The sequence below is a fragment of the Schistocerca cancellata genome, chromosome 4 (assembly GCF_023864275.1).
Source record: "Schistocerca cancellata isolate TAMUIC-IGC-003103 chromosome 4, iqSchCanc2.1, whole genome shotgun sequence".
Classification (NCBI taxonomy): domain Eukaryota; kingdom Metazoa; phylum Arthropoda; class Insecta; order Orthoptera; family Acrididae; genus Schistocerca; species Schistocerca cancellata.
In genome coordinates, this window is record NC_064629.1 from 217,313,443 (window position 1) to 217,340,323 (window position 26,881).

General features: G+C 41.6%; 1 protein-coding gene across 2 annotated transcripts in view; it reads left to right on the top strand.

The window, feature by feature from the left end:
* LOC126184632 (inhibitor of growth protein 3) overlaps positions 1-6,343 on the top strand; it is a 172,336-nt gene extending 165,993 nt beyond the window's left edge. Inside the window, exons 9-10 of one of the 2 annotated variants that reach the window (XM_049927103.1) lie at positions 5,577-5,805; positions 5,920-6,343. In XM_049927103.1, coding sequence (XP_049783060.1) covers positions 5,577-5,805; positions 5,920-6,036 — 346 coding nt within the window. In that variant the 3' untranslated portion in view covers positions 6,037-6,343. The remainder of the gene's footprint in view (positions 1-5,576; positions 5,806-5,919) is intronic. The other variant, XM_049927104.1, reaches the window with a different exon arrangement.
* The last annotated feature ends 20,538 nt before the right edge of the window (positions 6,344-26,881 follow it).

Consider the following 26,881-nt stretch of genomic DNA (forward strand, 5'->3'; position numbering starts at 1 on the left):
TGCCAAACATGTAGATTAAAAGCAGTGATTACTTTTAAAATTGTGAAAACACACACACCAAAAAGGGGTTTATGTTAGAAAAAAATTGGAATATGCTGATAAACTGAACAAATAGGCAGCAAGAAAGGGATACTTACACTTTGGTGCTGAAAGATAAAACAGAGCTGAAGAAGAGGTGCAGAAGGGTGGAAAGAGATCAGCTGTTGGGTTAGAAAAAGTCCCTGATCATACTACTCCTTCTTCACACATCTGATGTCACGAGGGTTGCCCAGAAAGTAATGTACTATTTTTTTTTTTCTCAGCCAAAAACAGTGCTACGAATGTGAAACATTATTTGAAGTTTCTGTCACGTCTGACAGATAGTGTAGCTGCAGGACAGTTTCAAAATGGCATCTGTAGGTGATGTATGTTACAAGCAGCTGCCATCATTGAATTTCTCTACACAGAAAGAAAGTGTGGGGAATATTAGCAAACGCTTGTGCAAAGTCTGTGGAGCAGCTGCTGTCGACAGAAGTACAGTTACTTGTTGGGCAAGGAAGATGAGGTCATCAGAAGATGGTTTGGTGGAGCTCCACGATTTGCAGCAGTCAGGGAGACAATCCGTGGCTGTCATACCTGACATGTTGCAGTGAGCTGTCATTTGCGAGGACAGACACATTATGACTCGGCAGTTGGCACTGCATCAGTCAATCTGCAAAGGAAGTGTGGATGCAGTTATCTACACTGGTGGGTATTCAAAAGTGTGTTCAAGATGGGTCCTGCGGTGTCTCGTGGGGGATCACAAATTGCACAGAAAAAAAATTTGTCTTGGTTTGCTGCAACATTTTGAAGTTGAAGAAGAGGCCTTCTTGTCCCGGATCGTGACAGGTGATGAAACCTGGGTTCACCATTTTGAGCCCAAAACAAAACAACAGTTGATGGAGTGGCACTATTCCCACTTCCCAGAGAAGAAAAAATTCAAAGCAACTGCTTCCGCTGATAAGGTCATGATCGCCGTGTTCTGGAACTGTGAAGGTGTGATTGTCATTGATGTGATATCAAGAGGCAGTACTGTTAATTCAGAAGCATATGTCAACACATTAACAAAATTCAAGACACGCTTTTGGTGACCTCGCCGTCACAGCAACCCAGCAGATGTTTTGGTGCAACGCGATAATGCTCGGCCTCACACAAGTCTGAGGACTGCTGTACACATCGTAAAACAGACTTGGACAGTGTTATCCCATCCACCCTACAACCCTGAACTAGCCCCCTCAGACTTCCACTTGTTTGGGCCTTTAAAGGATGCCATTCATGGACGACATTTTGAGGATGATGAGGAGATGATTCACACAGTGAAGCACTGGCTCTGCCACCAGAACAAGGATTGGTACTGACAGGGCATACATGCCCTTGTTTCATGCTGGAGGAAGGCCATAGAACAGGATGTACGAGGGCTATCCACAAAGTACATTATGTTTTGGAATTAAAAATAAATAAAGTATTGGAATTTTTTTTATTATATACAGATGAAAGCCACACTTAAATACTACTTTTCTACATAGTTGCCATTTAAATTAAGGCACTTATCGTAGCGATGGACGAGCTTGGAAATTCCTTCGTCGTAAAATTCGGCCACCTGCGCCTTCAACCACGTGGTTACCTCTTCTTGAAGCTGTGCGTCATCATCAAAATGCTGCATAGCCAACCACTTCTTCATTGCTGCGAATAAGTGGAAGTCGCTCGGTGCCAGGTCGGGACTGTATGGCGGATGAGGAAACAACTCCCACTTAAAAGATTCGAGAACTTCCGTGTGGGCCCGGGCGTTGTCGTGAATCAGCAAAATCTTTGAGCCCAACTTTCCCCTGCGCTTGTTTTGTACTGCTCTTCTGAGGTTGTGCAGAGTTTGGCAATGCCTTTGAGAGTTTATTGTAGTGCCTCTTTCCAGGAAATCCACAAAAATCACACATTTTCTGTCCCCAAAAGACAGTCGCCATCACCTTCCTTGCCAACATTGTATGCATGCATTTCTTGGGTTTAGGGGAGGGGGGGGATTTGTGTGCCCCCACTGCGTTGACTGCAATTTTGTCTGGCAGTTCACATGCTTAACCCATGTTTTGTCACCAGTAACGATGCGATCGAGTAATGAGTCGCCATCTTTCTCGTAAGCGTCCAAAAATGTTTACGCTGCAGCCATTCGCTGATTTTTGTGAATCTCTGTCAAGATTTTTGGTATCCATCTTGCACAAAACTTGTGGTAACCAAGCTTTTTGGTAATGATTTTGTGCAACAAACTTCGTCAAATTTGTGGAAAACTCATAGAGAGTTCCGTTGTTGTGAAATTACGGTTTTCACGGACCGCGGCATCGACTTTTTCGACAAGTTCGGCAGTCACTACGCTGGGTCTTCCACTTCGCTCTTCGTCATGAACGTTAGTCCGGCCATTTTTAAATTTTATGACCCATTGGCGCACTCCACCTTCAGTGATTATGTTGTCCCCATACACTTCACAAAGCTGCCGATATATTTCTATTGGTGTACAGTTTTTTGCAGTCAGAAACCTTATTACAGCACGCACTTCACACTTCGCGGCATTTTCAATTAACGATGACATTTCAAACTGTCACAGTAACTCAACGGAGTACAGCACGAACCTCTCACTAGCACGGCAGGATGCCGACTGAGCGGCGGAATGCCATGACACCAAGATGGCCGCGCTAGCCCCGCCCCTAATGGACACCAACGAAAACGTAATGTACTTTGTGGATAGCCCTCGTAGACTACGTGGAAAAATAAGATGTGTAGATAAAACACCATTCTTTCATGTGTGTGATCCTCATTATATTTGATAAAGAATTGTTGAAGAGAAAAAATGTGGTGCATTACTTTCTGGACAGCCCTCGTAAATTCCAGCAAGGCAATCACCATCCCAAAAAGTCCATGCCTATGTCATAGAGATGTGAGAAAGTCTTCTAGTTTTTACCTCATTTATCAGCTATATACACAAGGCAATATCCAGTTTAAGGTTAATTAGCAGCTAGCCTGTCACCTCCTTAAATTGTAAGTGACAATGAGATAGAACCTTGAATTAAAGCAGCTTTTCTGGCAATGTGCAGGAAGTACATAAAATGTTTCTTCAATTAGCTTGTGATGTTGAAAAAGCTCTAATTATAAATCATCCCAACTTCGACATTAAATACTGTGTGGCACTGATTGGAATTATTTTAGTAATTTTAATAGTTATGTATGGTATAGATCTTATTCTTAACCGATGCTGCTTAGTTTTTTCTCTTGCAGTGTAGCTGTCTCTCTTTGTGGATGGAGACACAGTTTATTACAACAACTTACTGAGCGATATGATGTAATGGTTAAGAAACTGGATTCATTTTCAGGAGAAGAGGAGGCATATCCCCCTTTCAGGCATTCCATTGATTTCATAGATAACTTAAACTGAATGCATATACTCATCAATACATTAAGTGCTCACCTTTTTCCTTTTTCTCTGAAGCAAATCAAATTTTAATTTAGTAGCAGCAGAATTTTATTTCCACTCTCAGGCTGCCTCATTAAGCCTACATGTCTGCATTATTTGAAGCTTCTATTGCTGTAACTAGTGTAAAATGTAATTTTCTGTTTTCTTCCACAAGTACTTGCTTTTTACCTTGAATTTCTGTTTTTAGTACTGGCCTGCGTTGCTTGTTTCCTCATGCTGTTGCTTCCCTTAAATTTGCATGTGTAGTAGCTTGTGATCACTATAGTTATCAATGGGTGTGCCACAGTGGATACACTGGTTCCTGTCACATTACCAAAGTTAAGTACCATTGGACATGACCAGCACTTGGGTGGGTTATGATCTGGGTACACCATGTACTGTTGACAATTTTTTCTTTGCCTGTATGGCAGAGAGGATACAAGGAGTGGTGGCATAAAGTCCGTGATCACCAGTCTTTGCTCCAATGTCTTGGATTCAGTTTCAAATGTCTCTGCAGTGTTCCAGGAATTGAGAGGATGCAACATTGTTGATTGTGATCTACCCATTCAGTTACCTACACTTAACAGATACTTACTCACATGACTGTCACACTTTGCAAAGGAAAGGTGCTTGTGGTATTGAAGGATAGGAAAAGCCTTTTCAATTAGTTGGTTGGACCTGCCCTTCAGGGTCTCCCAGCCATTAAGGCATACAAATTTTTTTTTTCTTTTTTTTTTTTTACATAGCAGTGTAGCCTCAAGCAGTCCAACATTCTCACACCTTCCTCAGACATATCACTTCCTTCTTCCTGTTTCCATATTTAACAGTTCTTGATAATCAGCACAAAACATGTGTCTTAACAGTGAACACCAAAGGCTGGTGCTCTTCATTGCTTGCTAACAGTTTGCGCTGACCAGTGTGTGCAAAGTATTTCTTTTTGTTTCGTATGTTCAGAAAATCTAGAAACATTTCCAGCAAATGCAACTCCCTCACCCCTTGAAAACATTTATATGTATCTTCTCTGTGTTACCTATGTCTTATGTAGCAATTGTTATTTCAGATTAGGATTTTTTCAAACTTTTGTTTGTATTGTCTCACCTGTGATTGTTGCTGATTCGTTTTTGTTGTGGCACATCTGAATAAAATTGTTTAGTCTTGAGAGCTATTGTTATCATAATGGGCGTAAAGTAACCTCTGCATATGAACCTTAATCATAGTTATTAAAAGTGTTGTAGTATTGACAGTTTTGGTTGTTGCATCTTCATCATTATCATTGTCATCAACAGCAGGAGTAGTAACAACCAGTTCAGTCACTTGGTTATGTGGCCTCTTTGAGCCAGCATGCAGCATAGGTTCCCAGTAGGTTATTCTGTTTCTGCTTATCTTGAGCTTCCTGTTGTTAGTTCAGTCCATCTGTATTTCTTAAGTCTTTGTCCCATATGTCCGGTGGTGGTCTTTTTTGGTAAACAGGACTCCAATGTGGTTATTTGTTATGACCATTGCCATCTTTTGTTCGAGCGATGTGACCAGCGCACAGCTGTTTCATGATATTCATTCTTTCCATTATGTCGCTAACCTTGTTGTATATCAGATATCAACTGAACTGCTGTCTTTCTGCCTTTGGTCGCATATTGCTGTTTATTTTAAAGAGAAAAAAATATTTATTTGGCTTAACCTTGTAATTTTAGTAACACATATGTAGTAGTCAGCAGCTAAGGGCATTAATACACACTTAAGAAATGGTACTCAACTTAAAGAAAGCTAGATTAAATCCTGATGGTGGAGTAAAGGTTGGATCGCAGGGAAAATAGACGTGATGTCGCATAGTTCCTGATCACCGAACTGTGCACCAATGCATTAAATTAAATCCGAATTCTCTCTTGAACATGTAAGGGAATGTGTCATTGTTAATGGAGACCTATCTTGTTTGGGGTATTAATCTCGGTAATGTTTGAAAGGAATGTTTATTGCCTGGGCTCCATTTTGTCTTGTTCCTCTCTGATTGCTGTAAACAATGTGAATGTAACACCACACTGTACACCCATTTATTTATTTATTTGGTCAAATTGTTACAAATTTGGAAGATGCCCATCGCCAACTCTATTAAGACATTTAATTTTTCCAGGAAATCATCGCATGCTTCATCAAATCAAGGTACAAGTTCCAATGCATCGGCTGTTTCAAATTCTGTGCATCAAACAGTTGCTGTGGTTGAAGAACCGATAGCAACAAATGAAGTGACAGCAGTTGACAATTCTGATGGCAATGATTGGGCATATGATCCAAATGAACCAAGATACTGTATTTGCAATCAAGTTTCTTATGGCGACATGGTAGCATGTGATAATGAAGATGTACGTATTGTTATATTTCTCTTTGTAACACCCATGTACTCAGTTTTATATTGTTACACATGTATGTTGTTAAGAACATGTCTATTTTACTGCTGGGGATCACCTTTGTTTCAGTGTCCATTTGAATGGTTTCATTATGCATGTGTGGATGTGAAAGCCCCACCTAAAGGAAAGTGGTATTGCCCACAGTGCACTTCAACAATGAGGCGGCGCGGTTCACGGAAGAATTAAATTAGTGACATAAGATATTGTAGGAAACTGAAATCAGGAAAGAGAAATGGGTCATTACTTTCATGACAGCAAAAAATGCAAAAGTAGTGTACCATCAATCATATTTTACTCTTTTTTTTTCTAATGAATTATAATTGTGAGATCAAAGTCTAGAAATTATGTGATAAATTTTTATTTCTATTTAATATTTTTTATAATTTCTTTTGATCAATAGGGAAGTTCCATTTCACTTTCCTAAATTTCAACAGGTTGTTTCCTGATACTAGAAAAAAAATAAATAAAAAATAAAACATTGTGCCAAAAAATTATATATAATTATTGTGGTGTTTAAAATAAAATGAATTGAATTATTTTTTACATTTAGCCTTAATATTAAGATATTTGTAATCTCCAGAGCCAATTAATCTTTTATGTGTCATCCATAATCTAAGACATTTTAATTTGATACACAAAGCAGAGAAGTTTGCACAAAAATTTTTTATTGATTGTTGAGGATTTATGAGAGTTTGAAATAACAGAAAGTCATGATGTGACCCTTGGAAAGAAAAATTTGATGACTTGTGGCAAGACTTAGCTACATAATATATGAGAGCTGAACATAATTCCATAGTTAAAGAAATGTGTTGTGAGTCTGCAAATCCGTAATCAGTCTCAGGGGAACGAGTCTCTTCTAGTCCAAGGGCCTGTGAGTCCTGACTGCTTTCAGCTGGTGGGCATGTAGCAGAAGCAGATGAATTGTGAACTTCTGTGATTGTAGCTCCAGCAAAATCCACTTCAGTAAACATTGCACTGTTGGTTAGTACTATACCACACCTTTGAAGCCCAGCAAGAGAAACTCTACTTAAAAACTCTCCCCAAGCAGGTGAAAAACTTGATACTGAGTTACTTGACTACCAAGGTTATTTTGAAAGCATCTCCCGATAGCCTGAATGTAAAAAGTGTTGAAAGTTCCCATAAAATATACGTCCAGCAGCTGCAGATTTTGGCTGCAATGTGGGAGGATGCAAATTACAATTGTTTGATTATTCATAGCCTTTTCAATGAAGTCAACGTTTCTTGTGTGTGTAGCATGTCCATCAAGTATTAGTAATACAGGATCCTCTTTTGTTGGTTTAGTATACTCCAAAAGGAAACCAACTTTTTCTTCTACCGTTTAGTGCAAAAACCGTATCTGATTTAGATTGTACAGTCGAAAGTCCCATTTCACTTACTGTGTAAACCCAATGAGTTGGATATAAGCGACTTTCCTGGACATCCTCTAAAATATCAAAGAATTTCATAACATTTATTCTGGTAAATGCTGGGGCAGCTCTAGCTGCTGAAGATGCCTCTGGTTTTCTCAAAACAGTTTCAGGAGGCGCTTTCTGAAGCCTCTAACCCAATCTTTCCAAACTAATTTTTTGTCATTGTTTCAATTATTAGGGCTATTACTCTATTCTTCCAGTTCGTAAGCAAGGCTACATATGCTCACAACTGTAATTCCATAAAAAAAGTCCATATCCAAAAGATGTTGTACAAGCTTCATTAAAAATAGCACGGTAGTGGCCTAGACGTTTTTTATTTCCAGTTGTGTGCTGATTTTTGTTTAGAACACAATGTTTTTAAATGTTCCGAGGTATACTAAAGGTTTTAGCAGCTGTTTGTCAGTGCATACCATCTTTTTCACAGCATAAAAAGTTACATGCATTGCCTGAGAGTCCTAGGTTTGCTGCTAACTTTTCCTTTGGTAGTCAGACACCATAACTGGAGCTAAACAAAAGTATAATGCTCATAAGTAATTCAAAGAGAAATGCTATCTTAGTTTGGCAAGGATGAAGCCAAGTAATTACAAGTAAAAGGTAAGCTATGCATTAATACCTAGTTTTAATAATTGGAAAAGTATTTAAATGCACAAAATGGGATTAAGCTTGGTCTCATAAAAATAATGTACACAAAAAGTACAATGGGTGTAGTATTGGCAAAGTGGCCACAGTTGTGCCATTCAACATGTTTTGCCATTACAGAAACACGATTCTACAGTTTTAACAATTAACACTAGGTACTACTCTGAAACATGCTTTTAAAGGTTACATCACATGGATTTCATTTACGACTGTCAAATCATATATATAAAAGTCATAACAGTTAATATAGTACACTTAACTTACATCAGCAAGTTGAAAAACGTGAAAGTCATAGATAACTTCTGAACAATTAATCAGAATACCTTCTAAGATCAGCACAACACTAATGGCATACTAGCAGAGTAGTCGAGGTGTTTGCTCTTCAGTGGTAAGAATATAAGGAGAAAAACCAGCCAGTGACAAGTATGCTCGCCGTGGTCAGTATGCCCACCCTTGCACTATTGTTGCCAGTCCAGCTCCAATGTAAGTGTTTCAGTGAGTGAGGAATTTGTAATACTTAACTCAAAAAAATTCAGTAACTAAGTAATTCTCTTCATGAACTATTATCATGAGAAAGGTATTGAATTAACTTTTACTTTTAATGGCGATAAGCATTTTACTGAGAGATCCTAATAAAGAAAGAAAGAAAAAATCACTCGCTCACACTCACATTTCCAAAAATATTCTAAATGGTTTTGAGTAAAGCAACATCTAAATTAACCAAGGAAGTTAGTTTGGTGCTCTTCTTCCTTTACGTAGCTATCGTCTAATCACAAATATATCAACATACACTTATCAAACAATGAAATGTTAAAAACTGAGTAATCATGTTTGTTAAATTTTACTGTCAGAATCAAGTAATTTTTAGATTGTTACCCATTTATGAGATAAAAAATCATTTACATCCACTAACTGACAGTGAAATTTCAGTAATCTCAGTCGGTAATTTTTTTTTTTTTTTTTTTTTTTCAACATAACATAAATGCCTTCCAGTTTTTGTTAAGAAAATATGACAATTTGTCCTATATAGTTAAGAGACTAAGGTAAATATTAGGAGTGGGACCAGGAACCTATCACAAGTAGTATAACTTGGGTCAATAACAGTCTGTAGGCACATATGAATTATGCTATATTCATAAAAGGACACGTAATACATACTGGTCCATACTAAGGAAAACAGCGCTTTGCCTGGAGGCTACGATACGAAGCACTGTGTTGCTGTAATTGAATATTATTTTATTTTTTATTTACTATTATTTTTATTATTATATTTATTTATTATAATATTTTATTGTCAGTATTTACGCAGTTCTTCTTGTAATGAATAAATGCCACTGAACACAACTTAACCATTCTACGCCTTCCTCAGCAGAGCCAATGAATGTCCGAAGCAATAATTCAATGTAATTGATTAGATATTAGCCTTTTATCCAAGCTAATATTTTGTCAATATGGTGGCCGAGTACTGATTTTTGCTTTGTCCTCCGCCAGCACAGAGATACTTCACTCCAGCTTTTTGTATCCTATCGTTACAAATGGATCAGTAAATCATACGATAGTAGGTAGATAGGTGGCTGTACAGACACAAGGCAGGTCACCAGTGCAGGCTTTCAAAAATAAAAATTAGGTGGTGGTGGCCCTCAACTACGTACCCTCAGACTCAGAGTTGAAATATTAATAGTTTTGGCTCCTTTCATTGTCTAGTGGCTGAGATATGTAGTTGCTGCATTACAGACCAAATACTGATGAGTCTACAGTATACAATATCAATATACACACGAATCGAATGGTCGTAGGTTCCTATCACTCGGCAATTGCGAATTTTGAATGCAACATAGAAATTTATAAATGAAAGATTGCAATTAAATAAAATCTGCAGGTACTATTTTTAACTACTTTAAATGACGAGTGTGATAGTAGAAGTACCTGTAAGAATGCCTTTTATTACTGCAAAACACCTATTGGTGTCAATGATCCAGCAATTAAATAAAATATAAGTTGAATAACAGGGAAACAATAGATACCTACTTCACGCAAACGTCTTCACTGCAGAAACCATGGAAATCTCGCAAGTGCATAACTCGACACTACGAAATATTTCTATCTCCCGCGACCATGTGCAAACTGCTCCACACTGCAAGTCTTTCCTGTGACCCGATGCTCCTCTCCCACTTCCATACAGTCTCTCCATTCTTTGGTAGTCGCCAACCATAGTCCATTCTTTGGTAGTCGCCAACCATAGTAACGAGTGCCATGATTGGCTAGAGTGCTCCCGCCATGTCTCCAAGCCAACGCACACTCACAAACGTATTGAAACACGTATGAAATACTGGATTTACATTTAAATAACTTGAAATTAAATAAATATTCCTACGCTTGGACCATAAACACACACTAACACACATTATTAAATATGTAAACAAATCAAATAAACATATATCAAAGGAATAGAAACAAAAGTAGGCCAGTAGCCTAATGTCTCTGTGCTTTCTAAAACACAGTAAATATTTAACCAATTTCTTCATGAATAGTATATATTGGATATAAACAAAGACATAGACGAATAAATATATTGATAAGCATGCTGCTACCATTTTTTCATGTAACTGTGGAGTACTTATGGACTGACGCGATCAATAGTAATTGGCCACTTTGACCTCCAATAACTCGTGTACTATTCAAGTTACATGCCTGTAGTTCATACCAATTTAGGTTTATACTAATAGCTTTTTAAAGATATGACGATCAACAAAATCAGATGAAACGTTTAGATTTTGGAAATTCGTTGCTGGGTGTTACTTGTATAATTTACAGTCAGATATTTAACTTTAAACTAATAAAGATATTGAAAATCTGATTAAACCATCAGAATCATCGTGCAAATAATGGTAATGTACATGTTTCTTTTTAAGGTATCGTGATTCCTGCTATTATGGTTTCACAAAGTCCACCATCTTTGGCACTCCCGGCATACAAATCTCTTTCATCGACACAAAGCACAGTCCTCGTCTCAGCGTCAACATGGAGTTCCCAGCCACACGGTCGCCTGGACCACGTGTTGGGGCTACCCCTATTGCTCCGGCCAATGCTCGGCACCATGCGGCCGCCGACGAGCTGCGGCCCACAACTCACCTGTTACCTCACACCAGTGACACGATCAACAACGTTGTCAGATTTCCCGACCCCTCCCCCTCCCCCAGCCAACAAAGGTCAATGGCTCTATGCATAAAATGGCGGGAAATTCAAATTTTGTTAGATTTTCCTGCCACTCCTATGACAACACTGTGGAAGGAGGGCTGTTGCCCTAAGTATAAAAGGAGTGAAATGGAAAAATCTAATGGGGTGCATTGTCATACTGGTAGCAGTAGCTCATGTGTGCTAAGTATAGAACCCTCTGGAATACTGGCATAGGCTCAATGATATCAGAAACCATGATGGCAATCCAAGATGACAGACCTGGAATAGTGGCACTGACACTGGCTCTATGACATCAGAATGCAACACTGGGAAGACTGGCACTTTGACATCAGATTACCCCCAAGTATTTCTGTTTTGCCTGCAGGTCCAGGCCTGTCTGTCAGACAAAAGAGGTCAATCTGCTATTATTCACTCAGAGATGTATGATAACTTACAGAATTCCTACATACTGCTTCTTCTAAATTTGTATCTTCCTACTTCATATCTTTCACACCACGATGACAGGGAAAGGATACTCTGAGCTGCTCCATGCTGCCCACACTGCAGCTGAATTCGGAAATTGCCCCATCTATGGCAGCCCACAAATAGCAGAGTCCGGTGCACCACTGCCACCACAAAAAGGTTATGCAGCACCAAGTTGTCAGCTGCCAAGGTCACCGTGTCATGTAAGACATACGAGGCCAGCAGCCGGGAACCAGCCCACTGTCCACCAGTGACAACTCTGCACACAGAGATGCTGGACGAGACTTTCAGTTCAGCTGCCTGATGCAAAGTGGAGACTAGAAGTTATGATCTCCACCAGTAGTATGCTGTTTGTGATAGTGCTGCAGCTACAGCCCACATGACTTGGGTTAAATTGATGGAAAACTTGAAAAATTGATGCACACATTCATCATCCTGAGGTGGAAAACTTGTATGATGGTTCTGAAGCCAAAACGGTAGGTTCAGATACTATGCTCATAAAATTCATCACAAAAATTTATATGTAGAATGGACAGTGGCTATTTCTCTAGCAGTAACAGAGCCAACCATCACAGAGACATCAAACATGCAAACCTATATGTACCAGGCATGTAGCAGTAACATTTGAAAATGAAACACACTTATAATTAGTTACAACTTTCATGGCCATTAAAACACAACAAATATACACAAACCAAAAAAAGTTTTGCATCACCTCTGTTCTGAGAGTTCTGGAACCAGTACAGAAAATTGGAATAGAGATCAACATAAACATCATTTCCACCCTTTTTATTGCTCATGAAAACCACACATTGCATGTTGTACCACCATACAGCGAGACCTTCAGAGGTGTTGGTCCAGATTGCTGTACTCACCAGTACTGTCTAAGGCATTCAGCCTGACCGTGTTGTCTCCAAACATGTCTCTGACAATTGTCTGATTGAAGACATATGCGACACTCATCCGTGAAGAGAACGTGATGCCAATCCTGAGAGATCCAATCAGCATGTTGGGCCCATCTGTACGACGCTGCATGGTGTTGTGGTTGCAAAGATGGACGTCGGGAGTGAAGGTGCGCATCATGAAGCCTATTGCGCATACTTTGAGTCATAATATGACATCCTGTGGCTGCACGAAAAGCATTATTAGGTAGTGGTTATCCACTGCAGTGGTAGCCCTTGGGCGACCTGAGCGAGGCATATCATCAACAGTTCCTGTCTCTCTCTGCATCTCCTCCATGTTCGAACAACATTGCTTTGGTTCACTCCGAGACACCTGGACACTCCTTTTTCAGAGCTCTTCCTGGCAGAAAGTAACAATGTGGATGTGATCAAACTGCAGTATTGACCGTCTAGGTATGGTTGAACTACAGACAACATGAGCCATGTATCTCCTTCCTAGTGGAATGACTGGAACTGGTCGGCTGTCGGACCTCCTCCGTCTAATGGTTGTTTACATCTTTGGGCGGGTTTAGTGACATCTCTGAATAGTCAAAGGGACTGTGTCTGTGATACAGTATCCGCAGTCAACATCTGTCTTCAGGAGTTCTCGGAACTGGGGTGATGCAAAACTTTTTTTTGTGTGTGTATATGAATGGGAAGTATGATGCTTGCTATTAGATTAGATTAGATTAATACTTGTTCCATAGATCATGAATATGACACTTCGTAATGATGTGGAACGTGTCAGGTTAATAAAATATGTCTGTACAAGATACTACATTACACAAAGTATTGCATGACACTAATGTTCAAGTTTTTTCCCTAAATTTATATCTAAAAATTCAGCCAATGAGTAGAAGGAGTTGTCATCTAGAAAGTCTTTTAATTTATTTTTAAATGTTAGTTGGCTATCTGTCAGGCTTTTGATGCTGTTTGGTAGGTGACCAAAGACTTTTGTGGCAGCATAATTTACCCCTTTCTGTGTCAAAGTCAGATTTAAACCTGCATAGTGAAGATCATCCTTTCTCCTGGTGTTACAGCTATGCACACTGCTATTACTTTTGAACTGGGTTGGATTATTAACAACAAATTTCATAAGTGAATATATATACTGTGAGGTTACTGTGAAGATCCCTAGATCCTTAAATAGATGTCTGCAGGATGACCGTGGGTGGGCTCCAGCAATTATTCTGATTACCCATTTTTGAGCAATGAATACTTTTCTACTCAACAATGAATTACCCCAGAATATGATGCCATACGAAAGCAGTGAATGAAAGTAGGCATAGTAAGCTAATTTACTGAGAGACTTATCACCAAAATTTGCAATAACCCTAATAGCACACGTAGCTGAACTCAGACGTTTCAGCAGACCATCAATGTGTTGCTTCCAGTTTAACCTCTCATCAATGGACACACCTAAAAATTTTGAAAATTCTATCTTAGCTACAGACTTCTGTTCAAAGTCTGTATTTATTACTGGAGTTGTGCCATTTAGTGTACGGAACTGTATATACTGTGTTTTATCAAAATTTAAAGAGAGTCCGTTTGCTGAGAACCACTTAATAATTTTGTGAAAAACATCATTTACAATTACATCACTTAGTTCTTGATTTTTGGATGTTAATACTATACTTGTATCATCAGCAAATAGAACTAACTTTGCATCTTCATCAATGTGGAATGGTAAGTCATTAATGTATATCAAGAACAGTAAAGGACCTAAGACTGAACCCTGTTAGACCCCGTACTTGATAGCCCCCAGTTTGAGGAATCAGCTGTTGTTTTAACATTACATGAACCACTTATTTCAACTTTCTGCATTCTTCCAGTTAAGTATGAATTAAACCATTTGTGCACTGCCCCACTCAAACCATAATGATTTAGCTTATCTGAAAGAATTCCATGATTTACACAATCGAAGGCCTTTGATAGATCACAAAAAATACCAATGGGTGATGTCCGGTTATTCAGAGTATTTAATATTTGATCAGTGAAAGTGTATATAGCATTTTCTGTTGAAAAGCCTTTCTGTAAGAGTAGTGGTCAATACCTTGCTTGTACACCAGATTTCAGGACGAAGCAAGTCAATGAATTTTCACAGCAATGTTGTGGTGAAATCAACAAATAATATGTCGAAATCAATAATATTTCCACCTATAGAAGTGTGAAGCCCCTTTCCAGGTTTATTCTTATGCTTTTAAAATGAATGTAGTACTGACAACACTAAATTTTACAACACTGAATTTTGTGCTGAAAATGGTAAATACCCACTGAATTTTCATTTTAAGGTGTACCCATTTTTTGTCAGTCATTCACACAGAATGCCCCCATCCTCAAAAAGTTCAAGAACGGTAATCAGTGGAATATATTTCTTGGAAAACAACACAGATAGCTGAACGCATGGAAATTAATACATAGAGTTCTAATTTAATTAATAAGTCGTCAGGTCCAAATGGAATCCCAATTCTGTTTTACAAAGAGTACTAACTTAGCTTGCATTTATCTTGAATCTCTCACCCAACACAAAGTCCCAAGTGACTGGAAAAAGGGCAAGTGACTCCTGCATATAAGAAGGGTAAAAGACCGGACCTGTAGAATTACAGACCAATATCCTTAACATCGGTTTGCTGCAGAATTCTAAAACATGTTCCGTGTTTGTACATAATAAATTTAGAGACCAAGTAGCTTACAGCTCTGTTTCAGAAAGCATCATTTGTGTGAAACTTAGCTTGCCATTTTCTCATGTTATACTGCAATCTATGGATAAACAGGGTGTATACGATGTTTAAAGCTTTCCCGGCGTACTGATTGTTCCATAAAAACATCCAGCACAAACAATGGGCGTTCTCAAAACCTTGGTCTACCGTGCCCATACTATCTCTGACGCCGACACTCTTCAAGCGGAACTGGAACACCTGCAAAAAGTATTTTTGAAGAATGGCATTTCACCTAGGCAAGCGAACAGAGTGATGAAGACCTACAAACGACGGAACAAGGAAGAGGAAGAGGTCTTCAGGTCGACTGTTTATCTACCATTTATTGGGAATATTTCTTCACAGATAGGCAGAATATTGAGAAAGTATCAAGTGAGAGTCATCTTTCGCCCTCCTTGCAAAATTTCATCACTGGTGGGATCCGTTAAAGACGACCTGGGCCTTCGTAAACCAGGTGTTTACAAAATTCCGTGTGAATGCGGCAGATCATATATAGGGCAAACAACACAAACTGTGCAGGAACGCATTGTGGAACACCAACGGCATACTCGCCTTCTCCAATCCACCAACTCCACAATCGCCGAACATTGTATTTCCACAGACCATTCCATGAATTATGACGACACAAAAATTTTGGCCCATACATCAAACTTTTGGAGCTCGATTATTAATGAATCTGTGGAAATAACATTGTCTGACAACGAGACTCTCATCAATCGAGATAGCGGTTATCAGCTGAACTCTGCTTGGAATCCTGTTATAGAGAAACTTCGTAGTCGACGTAGTTATCTGCATAAAGATGGAAATCGACCTGACACCGATACGCCAGGCTTTCACAGTGGAGGGCGCGAGGCGCAGCACACAGAGCCGTTATGAACGCGACGCTGAGCAGCGCATGCGCAATGTCACCTCAGAAGGCTTTAAATAGCGGAGCTCAGCGCGTACTCGCCTTGGCGTCACCCTCGACCGTCGCCTCTCCTGGACTCCCCATCTCCGGACAATCCAAGCCAAGGCACGTTCCCGCCTCCGTCTCCTCAAGCTCCTTTCCGGCCGTACGTGGGGTCTGGACCCCTCCACAATCCTCCACACCTATAAATCCCTTATCCGCCCTATCCTTTATTACGCCCATGCAGCCTGGATCTCCGCCCCCCCTACCTTTTATAAATCCCTCCAAATCCTTGAACGCCATGCTCTCTGCCTTGCCTATCGCATCCGTCTCCCCTCCCCCACGTGAATCCTGTATGATCTCATCACCTTCCCCCACCTCCTCCTTTTCCTTGAAAGGATACGGATCCTGTACACCTCCCGTAAACTTGATCCTCCTCACCCGCTCGTCTCCCCGATTCTCTCCCACCCCCGCCCGCTGCCGCGCCTGTATTCGCACGTCCCACCCGGTCTCCATCTCTCCATCCTCCTTACCCTCTCCCAAGGTGGCTTCCGCCAGCTCCCCCTCCCTGATGATGCCCTCCTCCCCTCCATCTACCCCTCCTACCAACTTTGATCCTCCCGCCCTCCTCCTGTGCTTGCTCCTCTGGGCACCCTCCCTCCCTTCTCTCCCTTTTCCCTCCCTCCTCCTTTTCTCCCCCCTCCTCCCCCGGGCTTCCCCTCCCCTGTCCCTCTCCTCCTGCCCCCGTCTCCTCGGCCATTGGCATCCTTTTTCTCCCCCCTCCCCCACCTCACCCCTGTTCCCCTCTTGGCAGGTCCCCGGACTCGCACACGCTAAGTGGACATTCGCGCGCCGGAGATCACTGCCATCAGTGTTTCGTGTGTGCCGTCGTGTTTAGTGCTCAGTGTTCACCGTCACACTCCATCGTTCACCAGTGCCATCGTCATCTTCAGTGTTTGTGTGTCGTGTGTCGTCTCATCAGTTAACAGTGTGGATTATCGACGAGTGTGAACGGCTCCGTGTTTGTCTCTATGTGTCTCCTGTTTTATTGCCCACCGTTCTGTCACTTATGTGTCTTCTCACTGTTTTTGCTCCTTGTATATTCTATGGCTGAAGAGCAGCGTAGTGTGCTGCTGACAGCCTGCCTGTTGTACAGGTTTAAAATAACAATAAAGTAAAAAAAAAAAGCGTAATCACCAGTACTACTACAGTGGCATTCACGTGAATATGGCCAGAAGACTCTGCGCCGAAATATCGTGGCAGGAAGTTACTGATATCCGGCAGTTCTCCCGTGTTTTTATGGAACAGGGTGTATACGACCCGGGAGATCCGAGAAAAACTCGTGAATTTTTTCATCCGGGATAAACCCGGGAATTTTTCGGAATTCCGGTAATTTATCATTGTGTTAGTTTTCAGTTAAATTTATGTGATTTTGACGGTTAAGAACCAATACTCTAACAAAGGATATTACTGTATCCCGCTTCTGCAGAATAATACTGCAGCAACAAAACATGAACGAGGAAAAAGAAAAAAAAACCTTAAGTTGCAAAGGAAATACGGCAACACAACAATAAAACACAGTGCTCATACAAGCGTTTGCCAACTGCAAAGTGTGTCAAAGGCTTTAGGAAGACTATGCAGTGCTTCCTAACAACAAATTGCCTCCGATAAGCGTGACGTCACAACTGTTTGCTTTAGATTCGTTTGAGCAGTTGCGGGCGGGCTCTTGTGCATGTGCAGTGGAGTCGCGTATGAGTAGTGCCTTCTCCCGCTACAGGCTACAGACGCGTTGTTGGGCGCCACTATCTAATATTTCCCCGGTTCGGAAATATCGGATATCCGGGGCTGATCGACAGAGCAGTCTGACATGTAGTGGGGAGTTTCCACGTGACCCGTGTTTACGTTTAGCGATTTTGCTGTTTCCTCTTCATTTATTGCTCTCACATTAAATGAAAACAAAATGGATATCTATGGCCGGGAGCTATCAAATGAATTAAAATACGTTCGCATAATTACGGAAGGCTAAAATATGTTATTAGTTTCAGGTTTTATCTCCAGCTTTCTGACAGTCAAGCATTAATCGCCTTGCAGAACAATGAAGGTATTTTTGTCGGTTTGTTAACGAAATTTGGCTTTTATTAACCTTTTCCGCTGGGGCAGTCAATTTATTTGAAACGAAGTGTTTAATTCCATATTATGAGCCAGTTTCAACTGTTCGCTGCATTTCAAAGGTGCATGTTTTCATCTTCTAGAACGTATGGCATAATGCCATAATAAAGAACCAAACGTGAGATAATACAGCACCGGTACGGTACTCAAGAAAATGCACATCCGAATCTGGACATACGAATGTGCACTTTAAGCCGAATTACGCAGTCTAGTACGGTTCACGAAATTCCGATGTTCTTGGAGTATCCTCTGATGTCTTGTTTCTTTTATGACATAGTGTAAGATCTTTTAATGTTTTACCTATGAAACATACGGGCTTCCTGCATCATCGTAGCTGCGCAAGCGCGGTGACGCCTGTTTCTGGAGCTCTCCGGCCACTACTGGAACGAATCTATTTCTAACAGGTCACGGGAAAATATTGCGAATGCTTGTTTGAAAAGCGTTACTTTCAAAGTAAATTTCCTTTTATGCAAGATGAATTATGCGCGAAAATGTACGATGAATTTCTTAAATCACAGAGCGTTTGACTCTCATTTAAAAATCGTCTTTGAGGGCGTACATTTAGAAAAATTTCGAGCTCAGAAGATCAGACATTTATGTCTTTATTAAAAAATTTTACTGACAAATTTGTGTGATGTACCTTAAAGTGTAACACGCGCAAAAGAATCAACATTATATGTCAAAGCTTAGCTTCTCTTGCAGGTTATGTGAATATTGTATGTGAAAGCTTTTCTTTTCTTGTGGCAACGCTGTGTATGTTAATTTAAACCATTAACTTTTCCTGTTTGTGTGTACGAGCTACTTAACAGTCATAAAGTGTATTTTCACCCGGGAGAAAGTGTAATTTTAACCGGGAAAAATCCGGGAATTTTTTTTCTTGTCCGCGTATATACCCTGATAAAAAACAACAGGCAGATTCCGTATGTCTAGATTTCCAAAAAGCATTTGACACGGTACCCCCCCCCCCCCTGCAGGTTTGCGCATATGGAATAGGTTCCTAGATATGTGAGTGGTTTGAAGATTTCTTAAGTAATAGTACCAATTATATTGCATTTGACAGAAGGTGTTGATCAGAAACAAGAGTATCATCAGGAGGGTCACAAGGAAGTGTGATAGGACCCCTATTATTCTATGTATACAAGGCTATACAACGAGTGTCTAAGACTGCAGAGATTTGCGAATATCTGGGAAAAGGTCAAGGTGGTCATCATATACAGGGTGTTACAAAAAGGTACGGCCAAACTTTCAGGAAACATTCCTCACACACAAAGAAAGAAAATATGTTATGTGGACATGTGTCCGGAAACGCTTACTTTCCATGTTAGAGCTCATTTTATTACTTCTCTTCAAATCACATTAATCATGGAATGGAAACACAAAGCAACAGAACGTACCAGCGTGACTTCAAACACTTTGTTACAGGAAATGTTCAAAATGTCCTCCGTTAGCGAGGATTCATGCATCCACCTTCCATCGCATGGAATCCCTGATGCGCTGATGCAGCCCCGGAGAATGGCGTATTGTATCACAGCCGTCCACAATACGAGCACGAAGAGTCTCTACATTTGGTACCAGGGTTGCGTAGACAAGAGCTTTCAAGTGCCCCCATAAATGAAAGTCAAGAGAGTTGAGGTCAGGAGAGCGTGGAGGCCATGGAATTGGTCCGCCTCTACCAATCCACCGGTCACCGAATCTGTTGTTGAGAAGCGTACGAACACTTTGACTGAAATGTGCAGGAGCTCCATCGTGCATGAACCACATGTTGTGTCGTACTTGTAAAGGCACGTGATCTAGCAGCACAGGTAGAGTATCCCGTATGAAATCATGATAACGTCCTCCATTGAGCGTAGGTGGAAGGACATGGGGCCCAATCAAGACATCACCAACAGTGCCTGCCCAAATGTTCACAGAAAATCTGTGTTGATGACGTGATTGCACAATTGCGTGCGGATTCTCGTCAGCCCACACATGTTGATTGTGAAAATATACAATTTGATCACGTTGGAATGAAGCCTCATCCGTAAAGAGAGCATTTGCACTGAAATGAGGATTGACACATTGTTGGATGAACCATTCGTAGAAGTGTACCCGTGGAGGACAATCAGCTGCTGATAGTGCCTGCACACGATGTACATGGTACGGAAACAACTGGTTCTCCCGTAGCACTCTCCATACAGTGACGTGGTCAACGTTACCTTGTACAGCAGCATCTTCTCTGACGCTGACATTAGGGTTATCGTCAACTGCACGAAGAATTGCCTCGTCCATTGCAGGTGTCCTCGTCGTTCTAGGTCTTCCCCAGTCGCGAGTCATAGGCTGGAATGTTCCGTGCTCCCTAAGACGCCGATCAATTGCTTCGAACGTCTTCCTATCGGGACACCTTCGTTTTGGAAGTGCGTTTCGATACAAACGTACCGCGCCACGGCTATTGCCCCGTGCTAATCCATACATCAAATGGGCATCTGCCAACTCCGCATTTGTAAACATTGCACTGACTGCAAAACCACGTTCGTGATGAACACTAACCTGTTGATGCTACGTACTGATGTGCTTGATGCTAGTACTGTAGAGCAATGAGTCGTATGTCAACACAAGCACCGAAGTCAACATTACCTTCCTTCAATTGGGCCAACTGGCGGTGAATCGAGGAAGTACAGTACATACTGACGAAACTAAAATGAGCTCTAACATGGAAATTAAGCGTTTTCGGACACATGTCGACACAACATCTTTTCTTTATTTGTGTGTGAGGAATGTTTCCTGAAAGTTTGGCCGTACCTTTTTGTAACACCCTGTATATAAATGACCTGGTGGAGAGAGTGGGCAGCAATCTGTGATTGTTTGCTGATGATGCTGTGGTGTAAGGGCGGTGTCGAAAGTTGAGTAACTGTAGCAGGATACAAAATGACTTAGACAAAAATTTCTAGTTGGAGTGATGAATGGCATCTAGCTCTAAATGTAGAAAAATGTAAGTTAATGCAGATGTGTAGGGAAAACAAACCCACAATTGTCGAATACAGCATTAGTAGTGTGCTGCTTGAAACAGTCACGTAGATTAAACATCTAGGCATAACGTTGCAAAGTAATGTGAAATGGAATGAGCATGTAAGGGTCATAGTAGGGAAGGTCAGTGGTCGACTTGGCTTAATTGGGAGAACTTTAGGAAAGTGTGTTTCATCTGTAAAGGAGACTGCATATAGGATACAAGCACCGTTGTTGAGTACTGTTAGAGTGTTTGGGTTCTACACAAGGTCAGATTAAAAGAAGAAATCAAAGTTATTCAGAGGTGGTCTGCTAGATTTGTACCGGTAAATTCGATCAACATTCAGGTACTGTGGTAGTACTTTGGGAACTCAAGTGATAATCAATGGAAAAACAAAGTTCTTTTTGAGGAGCACTATTGAAAAAATTTAGAGAACCGACATTAAATGCTGACTGCAGAACGATTCTACTGTTGCCAAAGTACATTTCGTGTAAGGGTCACGAAGATAAGATTAGAGAGATTAGGGCTCGTATGGAGGCATATAGACTGTCGTTTGTGAGTGTAAGAGGAACATTGTTAGCTGCAACAGGTATAAAATATGCTTTGTTGGTGCTGCACATTTCTCGATTTTGACTGAGGTAAACTCACAATGCAGTGTTCTTCTTCGGCACGCGAGTGTACAGATTAGCACACAAACAGCTAGGTAAAACCTTTGTGCAATTTTCACGTTTATTTATATGTAATAGCCGACTGGAATTTTCCTGCAAGGCGCAGAAGAACATTTCGAAGGGCGACAAGAAGAAGAAGAAGAAGCGTAAGAGGAAGGAGACCTATTTTTGTTTGATCGCTTGTGCAAGAGTCGTGCGCTGATTTGAAAGTCTAGATTCGGCTTTTTGAAATTCTTTATTCGTAACAATGTTAATGTTACAATAATAGCCCACTGCCTAACTGATTAGTGGGTCCTACAATGTACAATATTATTCAACATGGAGCTAATGTCTAATAGTGTTGTTACAGTTGATTCTAATGAGCAAGCTACTTTTACTGTACTGTTGAAAACTACATTTGAACTACTTTTCTACTGTGCTACACTACCTGCAGCGATACAGATGTGCCAGCAAACTATAAACATACTATTCAGGCCGTGCCTACCAAGCTAACTGCAGTGTGCGTGGCCCTAGCATTGGGCTGGCCCTGGAAACTTAACTTCCACTGCAGTATCCTAAACTACTACTTTCAAATTACTATTTCTACTTAAACTAATCTATTTCTAACTAACTTAAAAACTAGTGCAAATTCCTTCATCAGTTACAAATGCACCTCCCTCCTAGTCCATGACGTGGTGGATTCCAACAGTAATGGCAATCGGCCAGTCCACGCCTCGAAGGTACAAGGCAAGTGCATGGGTGCTTTACATTTCACTTTGTACTGTTGTTATTCCTCAGGTATTCCCTCAGAATCTTATCTGCTACCTCATTGTCCAAGCTACTAAGAATTTCAAAGGTATTTTGATGTCTGATTGGGTGTCACGGTTTGGGAATTGACGTGCCAGATCAACTGTCACATCATCGTGTATGGGGCACTCATAGACTACACGGTCAGGGGTGCCCTCCAAAGTTCCACAGTCACACAAGGGCATAGCCCACTTCCCAAACCAGCACAGATATGTCGGATAGGGCCCATGTCCCGTGAGAAAGTGCAAGATACCTCTGCTGGGCTTAAAGTACTTAAGTTGCATCCGTTCCCTAATGCTTTTCAGTAACTTGTATGTTCTTCATCCTGTCTTGTCAGTCTCCCAGATCTCTTGCGGCAGATCCTCCCCTCACCTTTTAATCGTAATTTTGTCACCTGCTTGAGCCCTCAAGATCTTGGCTGCCTTTTCAATTCTGCCCTTCTTCAGCAAGTACCAGGCTGCTTGCTTGCAAAGCCCCATTAACATAGCAAGGTCCCTCCTGGACTTGTCCTATATGCCCCAGTTGATCACAATAGCATGTTCCATTGCACTCTTTGCATAGTCGTGGCAGTCGTGACCCTCATGAGCCTGTGTGGCCCAACTCTGGAGCTGTAACCCATGATAGAAGTGAGAATACTATCGTGATGTAGTTTAATTAGATTTGCTGGGAGACAGAATCACTTATGTCTGATTCCGATGAGATTATGAAGCACTTCCAGTGATCTTTGGATCACGGTCTCGATGTGCGCGGCGAAGTTCCACTTTTCATCGACGACAACTCTCAGGTATTGGGCCGCACGATACCAAAGAATTGGTGAGCCATCAATCCTTATAGTTGGATTTGTGAGTATTGTCCCTTTAGTAACAGATTGGTAGATTTGTTTGGGAAAATTTTCATTTTGGCTTTTCAGCACCTTTCTAATAATAAAGACATTACCTGCTCTATCTTAGGCTCTAGATACACGTGGCTACTGGCATCATGTTTGAGGCTGAGTAGGCTATCACCTCCAGCACATTGTCGCTATGTTTTAGACTGTCCAATAGTGGCTCCGTATTAATGTCCCAAAAGATTGGCCCCAGGACAGAGCCCTGTGGACACCCCATCGCTATCCTTTACTAACACGCTCGCTAGGGGTGATAGCCAGACATTTCTTCCCTCACAGTAGCTCCTCAGACAACCATGTAGTGGCCCTGGACACTCTTTCTCCCACAAGCAGGAGAAGACTGAAGGCACAAGTGTTTGAAGGTACCACTGATATCCACCATGATGCCCACTATGTGCTTATGCAGAGCTGAGTTGCAGGCCTTGGCCGCCAGGGCAATAGCTTCAGACATCAATTGCCCTGGTTGAAAGCCAAATTGCCTGTCACTCACCTACACAGCACTTCGTATGCTTCCAGTATGTCAGCCAGCAACTTTTCGAAAAGTTTCCCATGTATGTCTAATAAGCATATAGGTCTGTATGACTTTGCCTCTTCAAATCACATTAATCATGGAATGGAAACACAAAGCAACAGAACGTACCAGCGTGACTTCAAACACTTTGTTACAGGAAATGTTCAAAATGTCCTCCATTAGCGAGGATACATGCATCCACCCTCCATCGCATGGAATCCCTGACGCGCTGATGCAGCCCTGGAGAATGGCGTATTGTATCACAGCCGTCCACATACGAGCACGAAGAGTCTCTACATTTGGTACCGGGGTTGCATAGACAAGAACTTTCAAATGCCCCCATAAATGAAAGTCAAGAGGGTTGAGGTCAGGAGAGCGTGGAGGCCATGGAATTGGTCCGCCTCTACCAATCCATCGGTCACCGAATCTGTTGTTGAGAAGCGTACAAACACTTCGACTGAAATGTGCAGGAGCTCCATCGTGCATGAACCACATGTTGTGTCGTACTTGTAAAGGCACATGTTCTAGCAGCACAGGTAGAGTATCCTGTATGAAATCATGATAACGTGCTCCGTTGCGCGTCGCTGGAAAAAACTAAAATGAGCTCTAACATGGAAATTAAGCGTTTCCCGACACATGTCCACATAACATCTTTTCTTTATTTGTGTGTGAGGAATGTTTCCTGAAAGTTTGGCCATACCTTTTTGTAACACCCTGTATATGATGACCACCTTGACCTTTTCCCAGATATTCGCAAATCTCTGCAGTCTTAGACACTCGTTGTATAGCCTTGTAAGAGTTGCAACTAGCTGTGGGCGAGGAACTGCACCACCTCTGCTACAGTACCATCTGGCAGAGGGGCTTTACCTCTCTTTAGAGATGTTATTTGAGCAGCCACGTCCTCCTCCAAAAAGGGTATACCTTAACATTATTTATATACAGCTCGGTCATCCTCTCTGATACGACGTTGCTCATCTGTATCTATTCCTGAAACTTTGTCAGCCAACAAGGACTGGAGCAGGACCTCAGCAGTCTCCCGCCAAGGCTTCCTCATCCAGTCCCCGACCCTGATGGTGGACAACACCGTAGGCGATCTTATTTTCTCTCTTACTAATTTAGATGGAACGCCACAGGAGTCAAGTGCCAGCTGGCCCGGCAGATACTGCTCCCAGCTTCAGAGTCTCACAGCTCTTATCTCCTTCTGAAAGAGCTCCTTGTCTTCCTGGTACTGCTGAAGCCAGTACTGTTTATCTTCCCAGACGACACTTCACTGGTAGTACCTCCTCAGCCTTCTGATAGATTGACACATTGTCCCAGTTCGGCAGACCATCGTGATTTAGAGGCTGCTTCGGCTCTCCTCCTGGTTGGTATGGCTGCTTTCACCGCCATGTTAGGTGCCCTTACCGGTTCCTCAGCGTATTTTTCTCCATGTTGTCGTCACCCTCTGGCAATGTTGGAATGTCACTACCTCGTCAGACACTCCCAATCAGTTCCATTGTAATTAAGCAGAACTTTCCATCCTAAGTCCCAGTGGCACTCTCTGTCACTCAACATAAATGTTATCAAGTTATGGTCACTTGGGTGGCCCTGTTGGGTACTACCCAGTTCTTTATGTTGTCTGTGGCACCTGGCGTCGCCAGAGAAGCGTCTATGTTTGTGCCATCATCTGGCTTGTTAGCCACCGCAAGTTGCATGGCAATCGCCTCCTCTGGCTTCCCTCCATTGGCATCTCGAGTGCCACTGAACCAAAGGGGAGACTTCGCGTTAATGTCCGCCACCATGATGACTTTTCACCCCCGCAACGCCGTGATCTCGCTAGTGAGAAGATCCAGGTGCTCATCAAAGTTCCCAACGTACTGAAAATACATATTTACTATGTAGAGCACTCTCATTGAACACGAAAGCTTTACGACGTTGCAGTGACTCTTTGACAATTGTGAGACGATCGTAGTTCTCAGCGCATTATTGATGGCATCCAGCAGAGCCTTTGGCTCATCGCCAATACTTACGATTTACCATGTGGCGGCCATGAAAGCAATTCGTCCAACAAGGGGGCATGCCTCCTGCAGACAGAGCATATCCAGCCCTCTCTCCTCCACCACTTTACGTAGCTCCTGCATCACGAATTTGCTGTTTTGCGTCTTTAATTGCCCTACACTCACTTCCATATAATGGAAAGTAAGTGTGGACGTTGCAATCGAGACACGTCTTTTTCCAGTTGAGCTCAATGCACCCATTGGCCTGAACTGTCTGAACATAAGTTTCATCTAGATAAAAGTTCTCATTTCGTCTATCGAAAACCTTCTTGACGAGATCCCTCAAAGCTACGAAGTCAGTGGGGAGATTCATCGACTTTAGTTGTATCCTATCTACAACCTCCATTGCCGAGACGGTGACTATTCTCCCGTGTTTATGTCGTCCTGGACCACATTCTGCAAAGCAGTGGCCAGGACAGCCGGCTCCTATAGTTGCGCAAGTTGCATGGCGAATTCTAGGTGTGGATACAACCTTATGGGGTCTGCTCACATCCCTCTAATAGGGAGAGGCGAGAGGAGATTTGTACGGAAGTTGTTGAATTTGTACTGCTCACCATAGTGTCCTGAAGTTGGCCAATCTGTATTTTATTTTGTTTTGTCTGGGGTCCGAGGTCATACTTGGGTCATTCCAGCGACTGGCAGAGAAGGTTGAGTAGTCCAACATTGCACACAAAATTTGAACGAAGCTCACAGTTTGCAGCCTTGTTCCTAGAACTGATTGT